Source organism: Durio zibethinus, chromosome 23 (genome assembly GCF_047325235.1).
Source record: "Durio zibethinus cultivar Kanyao isolate XHJ-2024 chromosome 23, ASM4732523v1, whole genome shotgun sequence".
Taxonomy (NCBI): domain Eukaryota; kingdom Viridiplantae; phylum Streptophyta; class Magnoliopsida; order Malvales; family Malvaceae; genus Durio; species Durio zibethinus.
This window is the reverse complement of record NC_143184.1, coordinates 4,138,724-4,147,978: the sequence shown is the minus strand read 5'-3', so window position 1 is coordinate 4,147,978 and position 9,255 is coordinate 4,138,724. Positions and strand designations below refer to the sequence as shown.

General features: G+C 34.8%; 3 protein-coding genes across 3 annotated transcripts; 1 reads left to right on the top strand and 2 right to left on the bottom strand.

Annotated features, from left to right (window-relative positions):
* Positions 1-868: 868 nt before the first annotated feature.
* Positions 869-2,823, bottom strand: ATOEP16-4 (Mitochondrial import inner membrane translocase subunit Tim17/Tim22/Tim23 family protein). The gene is made up of 6 exons (XM_022914074.2): positions 2,649-2,823; positions 2,529-2,580; positions 2,367-2,398; positions 2,223-2,256; positions 1,998-2,065; positions 869-1,418 (listed from the first exon to the last, which is right to left on the bottom strand). Exons 1-6 carry the CDS (start codon positions 2,718-2,720, stop codon positions 1,284-1,286), a joined length of 393 nt encoding a protein of 130 aa, XP_022769809.1. The 5' UTR covers positions 2,721-2,823; the 3' UTR covers positions 869-1,283.
* Positions 2,824-3,952: 1,129 nt separating this feature from the next.
* On the top strand, positions 3,953-5,068 carry LOC111314115 (large ribosomal subunit protein eL22z-like). Its single transcript, XM_022915147.2, has 2 exons — positions 3,953-4,343; positions 4,704-5,068. Exons 1-2 carry the CDS (start codon positions 4,114-4,116, stop codon positions 4,846-4,848), a joined length of 375 nt encoding a protein of 124 aa, XP_022770882.1. The 5' UTR covers positions 3,953-4,113; the 3' UTR covers positions 4,849-5,068.
* On the bottom strand, positions 4,064-8,339 carry LOC111314114 (blue-light photoreceptor PHR2-like). Its single transcript, XM_022915145.2, has 4 exons — positions 7,221-8,339; positions 6,413-6,642; positions 6,106-6,207; positions 4,064-6,012 (listed from the first exon to the last, which is right to left on the bottom strand). Exons 1-4 carry the CDS (start codon positions 8,205-8,207, stop codon positions 5,937-5,939), a joined length of 1,395 nt encoding a protein of 464 aa, XP_022770880.1. The 5' UTR covers positions 8,208-8,339; the 3' UTR covers positions 4,064-5,936.
* Between the last annotated feature and the right edge of the window lie 916 nt (positions 8,340-9,255).

The window sequence follows — 9,255 nt, the reverse complement described above, 5'->3', positions numbered from 1 at the left end:
TGGTTGGAGTGGATAGATAATTGACCAAACTTGCCAATTCCCTTCCCTATTCTATATATAGAGCAAACTTGAAGCTGCAGTGTGGAAATCAATTAAGCAATGGTAATTATAAATTCAACACCGACTATTAAGGCGTGGCAACTCTTTTCAGTTTCCAAAGGTGGTCCCTATAAAAGGAGACATGGCTCTAACAGGAAAATTTGCTATTTAAGTTTTACTCACATATGAACCCCCCATTGATTTATAATCCCAGCTCATTAAAGTACAGCTTACCTAGCTACATTATGGATCCCATCCTACCAAAACCTTATTTGCTAACCAAACAAAAAGTTTTTATAGAAAGCTTCTTGGATTTTGAAAGAGAAGAATTGGTTATCTCTGATGGTTTTATACTTTCAGTTGGACTGAAGCTGATACAGCAGTGTAGATTTCATGGTCCTCCTTCGCATGAAAAGGCAATCAGGGAATGGGCCGGCGCCTCCATTGGACACCAGATAATGGTCCACGGACTGATAGGTTGTAGCGTCTGGGTTTGGAACAAATATAACCAGAAAATTACTGGAACCAACTATCAAGCGGTTTGGAAACCAAAATAACCAAGCAATGTCCCACAAAAAATCGCTTTTACCACAAATCAAACCGTGGACAAGGATCAAATCCAAGTAGATCAGTGAGAGCGAAATGACTAATCATGTAGAGACAAAGTCGTGGAAGATTTTTTCAGCAGTTAGTTTATGAGTGAAAGCCTTGTGCTAGAGCAGAGAAGTTCTGGAATATTTGAAAATTTGGTCCAAGCGCACTATTGCAGGCAAGCTGAACTGAAAATTTGACATATATAAAACCCAATAACTAAAAGAATGATAAGTAATTGCAACTATAAACAATATCTCCACTTTTGAAGCTTCAGTGGAAATGGTAGGTTAACCTTTAAATTGAATAGAAACATTTAGCATTGGCAATGATTCATTTCAGGGGCGTGATTTTTGCGCCTACACGTGCAAAGGAAAATAATACAAGCATCTGACTCTGCGCGTGAACCACTTTAGAAGCTTTGAGGATATAACAAAATCCTACATAGGACTAATAACAAAAAGCATTTCATTGTTATAAAGAGTAAGCTTAATCTGAAATGAACATCAGATATTCAGAAATTTCCCAAAACACATCCGTGGAGAGTGCAGGGCAAAGAAAAAAAATATATAGCTGATGCCATAAAGATCATGGTTGGTGTAAGAAAGTTAGCATCACTTTGTTCCCCAACGTGGAATTTCACCACTGGATATTCAATTTGTTCTGGAAAAATCAGCAGCAGCACTAAAGGCAGAAACAATGCATGCCATTCCAATCATCTTTGTCCAGCTTCTTGTCCTTGCAGCGACAGCAGCCCCAGCTACAGCACCCGCAATTAAAGTGTTTATCTGAAGTAAAGAAAACAAGCTTGGTGATCCTTGTAACCACATCCTCAAGCCATTTCATCTATCATAATTCTAGAGTTAGGAATGTTATAGATAGCTTAGCTTGGTTTATTAGTCTTTGTAATAACTGATTGAAAACTCCTCTTCATAACAAGCAAACAACCAAATTTCACTTCTGTTGTATATATGCAACAAAACATAGGAAAAACTCTACGATCCTGAACCTTGTCTAGTATCTGTGTGTGTGTCTAACACCATGCATCTTTCTTATCTTCTTATATAAGCATAGGTACACACTTTAAGGAACCTGAATTCTAAAGATATAAGCAGTTGAGAGTTCATTGTGTGACAAAATAAAGTGAAAGTCCATGTTTTCCCCACAGTATGTATATAACTAAGCTCTTTGCCTCTTCACAACAGGCAAACCAAATAGAAGATGTACTCGGAAACTGCCTTTAACTAGATAAAATTATGGTACTTGTGTTCTCTCCCTCTCTCTTACATAATGGAAATGTTGTATGTTTTCCTTCACCCGTCTACGGTAATCTCTTAAAGAAACTATTCAGAAGGCTATAAACTAACCTGGTCATTCTGCTTTCGATATCTCTGAAGCCCACAACGAGTCATAACAAATATACCAGCAACAAGTCCTGAATATCAATGTGAAGTTGTTTACAATTTAGCAGATGCGAAACAATAAAATAAGTTTGAAAGACACCCTAAAAATAAAATCACTTTTTTTTTTTGGCAATCATTCAGTTTGATCTTAGATGCAAAATATTCGCCCAAAATCAACTTAATTCTTACCGCATTGGAAGCCGAATTTGCCAACAGATTTTGCCTGCAAGAAGATAAAACAATCAAATTTTAGAAAAACAACCAATAACTGGTCAAAATCAAATACTAAAAATGCCCAAAATTCATTAACCAAAATTTGTAAGCTTCTTTTACCACAAATGAGGCTTGACTAATGCCGGTTAGACCTGAACACCAGAACAACCCAAAAAAAAAGATTAACCTTATTAGCCCAAACTTCAACCTTTAGTTAACAAAAATAATGAAAAATTAATATTTCAAATAATAAAAAATTGATTGAGATTTTAAGATTGTAACCTTTTTTACGAGCATCATATGGGGCTGAACAAAATCCCCAGAGTGCACCTGCCTGAAAATAGATTTTTATTTTTTTGGTTTGATAATGAAAGAAAACAAAAAGTTAAGTGATGTATTTACCGTTCCGACACGAAGGACCGATTCAACGACGATGGAAGAACATGGAACGACGCTGGTTAGCTCTTCCTCCATTTACAAATTCCTAAGTTTTTCTGTTACTTTTATTTTGAAGTTTTTCTGTTTTATTAAATGACGGCAGCTCAAATGTTTTTCTTTTCTTAGGACAACTCTTTGGGTTTCTTTGTTTTTTCTTTTGTTTTAAATAATTGACTCACATTTTTTATTAAAAAAAAAAACTATTTTTGAATTGGATTTTTACATGAAATTTCAAATCTCAATAATATATTTTATCATTTAAATTAAAATTATTATTAAAATATTAAATAAAATAATTTAAAAATAATATCGAATGTGTTTGAATATAATCGAATCACATCGAACCTTTAACAAAATCTAAAAAAAAAAAAAGATAAATCTGATAACTCATCTTAATTTAGAAACGTTTAGTTTGATGTACTTTACAAAATCTTAAATTCACATTTCGCTCTCAAACTAGTTGATTACTGAATCATTACTATCGTGTTAAAATTTATTAAATAAATTTAAAAAATCATTTAAAAACATGTTTTCATATATGTTTATTTTTTTAAGTTCTAAAAATAAAAATTGATAAAATTTTATATTAATTATTTTTATAATTATTTTAAATTATAAAAATTTTCATAAATATTTAAGTAAATTGAAAATTAAATGAATAAATTAATATAATGCTTAATTTTTTTACTAGTCCCTGGAGCATCACATTCACTATAATCATAAATAGATTAAAATGCATGTTAAAATAAACAAATTTAATGAGGAAAATGGGTAAAATTTGTCTTAAAAAAAGTTATTTTTTAATCTTTAGAGTTGAAATTGCTTCTCCAAAAGTTTATAAATCTAAGTATGTACAAGACAAATTAGGCTAAAGGGTGATTCCGGGATGGATCATGGCAATAATCCTTTTTTTTTTTTTTGCATTTTCTTTTGGGTTAAATATATAAAAGATTTTTAAATTAAAATTAAATAATTATTTAAGCTTATTTTACTGTATTAGAATTAATTAATTAAGTATTTAAACATTTATTTTTGTTCAATTGAATCTTTAAATAGTTATTTTATTTAATTAATTTTTTAAAATATTTGTTTACACTTAATTAATTAAATTTAATGGATTATAATAAAGTAATATGAATTTAGATTATTATTTAATTGTAATTTAAATTTTTTTATACTAACTTTTTTTTTGGTGATTTTCAGCCCAAAACCTAACGGGAGCAACGTGGCACCCATACATGACCCAAAAAAACCCTAGAATCCAATCCAATATATTTCTCGTTAACTTCATCGTTTTGTATCTTTAAAGAACGCTGCGGCCGCCGGCAGTTAAGTTACTCTCTCTATCCCTGCCTTTCTCTCTGTTTTTTTTCTTTCCCTTCTTTTTGATTGAATCGACTTAGTGAAAACGCTGTGAGTTGGTGCGAAGATGAGTCGTGGGGCAGCAGCGGGACCCAAGGGGAAGAAGAAGGGAGCGTCCTTTACCATCGACTGTGCTAAGCCGGTTGAAGATAAGATCATGGACATCGCCTCATTGGAAAAGTTCCTCCAGGAAAGGATCAAGGTCGGTGGCAAAGCCGGTGCTCTTGGCGACTCCGTCACTGTCACCCGTGACAAGACCAAGATCAACGTCTCCTCTGACTCCAACTTCTCCAAGCGGTACTTTTCATTTCTCTTTCGATCTTTTAATTGTATTATAGAACAATCTCCGCTGCGCCGCATCTCTGAATTTTTAGATCTTAAAAATGGTTTGAATCTTAAGCGAGGATGGTGGAACTCTTTTAATTTTATGGTTTAGGTCAATGATCTTGTTTCTCAAAACATTCGCGGCGGCCGCCTGAGAGCTTTCGCCTTCGCCTGGCTTTGGAGCTTCTGCTGCTTTAATCCTTCCTTGGATGTCTGAAACCTTATATCTAGTTTTTGGTTGTTTGTTTTAAAGGGGAAAGAAGCATGTTTTGATTATAACATTTGAGTTTAGTTTTACTTGATGGTTTGTTCAACTTCCTGTTTGGTTGTCAGGTATCTTAAGTACTTGACTAAGAAGTACTTGAAGAAGCACAATGTTCGGGATTGGCTTCGGGTGATTGCTTCCAACAAGGACCGTACTGTTTATGAACTTCGCTACTTCAATATCGCTGAGAATGAGGGGGAAGAGGAAGAGTGAAGAATCAGTTCAGTTTTTTTCACTTGTTACCTATCTAGTTTATTGCTTCCGAGGAACCTTGTTTTTCTCTTTCGGGTGTCAAATCCTTCGACTTGTTTTGGTTTTTTTTTTTTTTTGCCTTTTAATCTTGTTAAATGGAATTGTACCAAATCGTTAGAGAAGTAAGCTTGTATGAATACTAATTTTGTTTTTGAAATCAGCATCAAAACGTTTTAGGCTACATCCTTTTGTTTTTGTTTTAAGAGGCAAAACTTCCCGCCATTCTGATCTATCAAACAATCAACGTTAGCTTCTGCTATGCAACCTTTCATTTTGCTCGCATGACCGGCTGACCCTTGAATCCTTCATCTGGAACACCCTCATAGGAGGCAGTGCTCAGTCTACCACTGGACCCACTCAAACTCCGGTCTCCATCTACATTCGTATGCGATTCCATGGCGTTTCACCTGATTTCCACGCTCTCCCTTTCCTCCTATAATCATTCAGTTTCCCATTTCACTTTCTCTCAGGTAAATCAATTCAAGCCCAAACAATCCTCTTCGCTCTCGTCTTCTCTTTGCTTGTATCCTTCCCTACCTGTGTAGGCTGTATTTTGGTTTCGGTGGTTAGGCGCCTAATACTGTGTGCGGAGCTTGGAGGCCCTAGCTTTTGGGCCTATGTTACTAGTGTATTCTTCTCTACCTATGTACCCTTGTTTTCCTAATTCCGAAACCACATTTCGCACTAGGGCCTTAACCTTCAAAACTCACTAGCATTTTCGCCTTTTCTTTTGAGCTGAGAGTTGAAAGCAAAACTAAAAGGCATGGACAAATGATTAAGAGGGAACCATGAGATATGTTATTCACAGGATGGTGAATCAAACAACGGACAGAACTAGCACAATGGTTTTAACGCTTACAAGACTAAGACAAATTAACCATATTAAATCATTTTATTGGGCGACAAGAACAAGAGTTCAAGAAGGAGAACTGCATTTTGAGCCACCTATTCCAACATCTAACAGCTAAACAATGAAAATCCATCAAGAATCGAGAGCAACCATCACCCCAAAACACTTATCCTCCTCAACACCAGTACAAATTCTTTGCTTAAGCAAGGGCACCTGTACAAGCTGTGGCAGCAGCGGTTCCAACCCTTGCAGAACTGTATTTCTTGGTGATGAATCTACAAAAGGATTATGTGCAATGAATATCAGCTTGATTGTTTTGGAGGTAAAGTAAAATTGTTGCTTCTAAGGTCAATCAAGGCCATATTTACCTGAAGAAATCCCTCCACAACAACTCAAACATCAACCAGTTCATTCCAGTATCAGGTATGCCACCACCACCGTCATTTTTCTTTGAGGCAGCTGAAATGATCCTGTCAATCATATAAATGTATTCAACATAAGAAATTATCTGATAGCTTGAAATTGTTTATAAAACAACCAAGCCTTCTCCAACTACATGGTATCTTTAACATGGATAATATTGCTCCATTGTACTCTGTCGTGGATCATATCCACAATTAGCTCAAATTTTAGACATTATTTATAAAATGAAAACAAGGGTACTTGACAACATACTTATTTGTAGTTTTCTTTAGCTCATCAAACATTGAACGGGGAGATAGGCATCCCATAGCTAGCCATGGAGAAATTTTGCAAGAAAAGTTAGCACCATATATGCTATCCTGACTACCATCCTTGCTCCCCTTGTGTGGCTGTGCTTGACACTCAGCTGCAAACTTTTTAAGCCTCTGCAATGCTTCAGTCTCCCCTCCAACCATAGAAGCACTAACTGATGGCCTACCATCCTATGAGAGAACAAAGAATACTTTGTCAATGCATTTAAAGAGCCATAATCAAAAGAAAAAGACACAGCTAACATAGCTAATTGAATTCACTCTAAATGAGTTACATCTAGTAGCATAGGTTAGCTGAAATATCTAAATCAAAACTTCTTATCAAGCCTCAACATTGGAGATTAACCAGTAAGCACTGACTAAGGAGCACGCTGACACTGATAATTCAAGTTACACAATCCAATCAAATCATACTTCAGATGTGAGTAGCCGTAAATACTAACTTAAATATGAAGAAGCATTTGGCATAAAAGAAAAGATTAGTATTCTGGTGCAATGCAACAGAATCAACATATAGTTAGGGAAAACTTAGCAAATAAACGAAACACGACCAAAACTAATTACTTTTGACAACAATCTTCTCTAGAACATTGAAGACTAAGCAAGACAATTGCATTCTATGCAACCGTAAAGTCATTTATCTCCCCTCAATTTGTGTAACAAACAGCACAAGTCCAGGATTCTGGAAAGGCACAAGTAAACTTACTGAACCTCGTGAAAAACATAGAAGTTAAATTTAAATCACAAACCTGAGCCATCGTGGCACTGGGGTTAAGCCCCAGATCCGTCAATGAAGGAATATCTCCAGTCTCAACATCACCTCTTGAGGGTATTCCTTTCATTTGGTCCAATGCTTCAATTGTTTTCCTTATATCCAAACCCTTAACCTTCTCCCTAAATCCACCATAATTGGAAGGCATATCTTCCAACTTAAACGGCAAATCATCAACATGGAACAAAGTACTTCCCCAAAAGTATTTAACTTCGACTCCCTCTTCTTTCATGGCGGCCTCAATCTTTTCCTCAGCCTTAACCTCATCATGAGAAATTTCTCTATGAGCATAAATTGCTTCAGCCCCAATAGCTTTAGCTAACTCAACCAAAACACTCTCCGGCTTTCCAACTCGGACCACAAGATCCGACCCTCGTGCTTGCAGATTCTTTCGGAGATCCGAAACTGATTCTATCAAGAATGTGGCTCTGTAAGGACCCGTTTTATCGAACCCAGATGAGGATTTACCGTAATCTCGAGGGTCAAAACAGTAAACTGGCAAAACCGACATGGACTCGTTGTTGGCAGTGTTGAGACACTCGTTGTCATGAACTCGTAAATCGTTGCGGAACCAAACGATGGAAGCTCGACGAATTGCGGCGCCATTGGAAGGGTCGAGAGGGCGGCGCGGGCCTAAAGAGAGAGGGGATTGAAGAGGGTTGTTGGAAACGGTGGATTTGAAGGAGAGTTTGGAAGGTGAAGGAGAAGTTGAAGACAGAGAGACATGGGAAAGAGAGGAAGCTTGGGTTGGAACTTTAACTTTATTGGGTGATTGAGAAGAGAATAAAGATAGGATTTTGGTTTGAGTTAAGAAATGGGTAGGTACAGTTGTGGGCATGGAAGGGAAAGAAAGAGAAGCAGTTGCAAATGGGCATTGAGAAGGGAAAATCTCAAGTTGGTTTTGGGTTTGTTCTTCGGTTGATTTGGTTTCAGGGTTTTCACAAGTTTGGAGATTGGAATCCATTTTTTGGTAGTTTTTTTCTTTCCGGTTTTCTTGTGAAGATAAGAAGGTGGGGTGAGTTGGTGCTGAGACTTCACTTGAAGGTCACTCTCTTCTGGTCCATCCAGGAGCCTTTTTTTGTGATCCTTGGTCTTCAATTTTTTTCTGTTGGGTGTTTCTTAATTTATTGGAAGATTCTTTCTTGAGTATAATCTTGTTCTCCAACGATTATACCTAACACATTTCACGTAACTCTCATTAATTCAGCCCCCTTTTTTTTTTTGGTCAAAGTGTCCGGTTTGGAGATTTACCTTGCAGGCTTGGTAGAATTAAAACAAACCAGCAATTTACAACAAGCTAAATTCAACTGTGCTCGAAAGTTTGGCTTGAAATATAATACTGAGCCAATAAAAGTGATTCAATTGTTTTTTTTTTTTTTTTTGTGAGAAAATTATAAAAGATAATTAGATGAAATTTCACTTACTTAAATATAGTATTTGAATGATCACTTTGTTTGTAGAGTTTAATTAAATTCCTTGCAGACTAGTGTCCAACCAATAAATTAAGCACAAATTTAATAATTTAAAACATGATATAATATTAAAATATAAGAATAACATAAAAATAACATATTATAATTTAAATTTTTAATAAAAATTATATAAAAAATTTAATAAAATTAAAAATATACATTATATTTTTATATTAATACAAATTATAATATATAATTTTCATATATTCCTCCTGTCCTCTAATGTTTGTTCATTAAAAATTTATACAAATTTTAAAAAATATATTTTAATATTTTTTATTCAAAATTAAGAAACTCAAATCTATTTTTATTCTTGTCATTTAATTTTTGGAGCCAATTACTTTAAAACAAAATTCCATATTTTTTGCAAAATATTTGACATTGGCATTGGCGCATTATAATTGATTTATTGGATTTTGTATAATGATATTAATTGTTAAAAAACAAAAAAAAAAAAAGTGAAAGTGAATTTAAGAATTTAACTATATTTATTATTTATTTTGAATAAGGGACCAATAAATTAAGATTAAAAAAATAACA

Coding starts and splice junctions, on each gene's coding strand:
- ATOEP16-4 (XM_022914074.2), bottom strand. CDS start 2,720: ATGGAGGAAGAGCTAACCAGCGTCGTTCCATGTTCTTCCATCGTCGTT. Junction 2,581..2,648: donor CGGTCCTTCGTGTCGGAACG/GTAAATACATCA, acceptor ATCTATTTTCAG/GCAGGTGCACTCTGGGGATT. Junction 1,419..1,997: donor ATCGAAAGCAGAATGACCAG/GTTAGTTTATAG, acceptor TCTTTACTTCAG/ATAAACACTTTAATTGCGGG.
- LOC111314115 (XM_022915147.2), top strand. CDS start 4,114: ATGAGTCGTGGGGCAGCAGCGGGACCCAAGGGGAAGAAGAAGGGAGCG. Junction 4,344..4,703: donor GACTCCAACTTCTCCAAGCG/GTACTTTTCATT, acceptor TTTGGTTGTCAG/GTATCTTAAGTACTTGACTA.
- LOC111314114 (XM_022915145.2), bottom strand. CDS start 8,207: ATGGATTCCAATCTCCAAACTTGTGAAAACCCTGAAACCAAATCAACC. Junction 6,643..7,220: donor CCAGTGCCACGATGGCTCAG/GTTTGTGATTTA, acceptor GTTCTCTCATAG/GATGGTAGGCCATCAGTTAG. Junction 6,208..6,412: donor CTAAAGAAAACTACAAATAA/GTATGTTGTCAA, acceptor TATGATTGACAG/GATCATTTCAGCTGCCTCAA.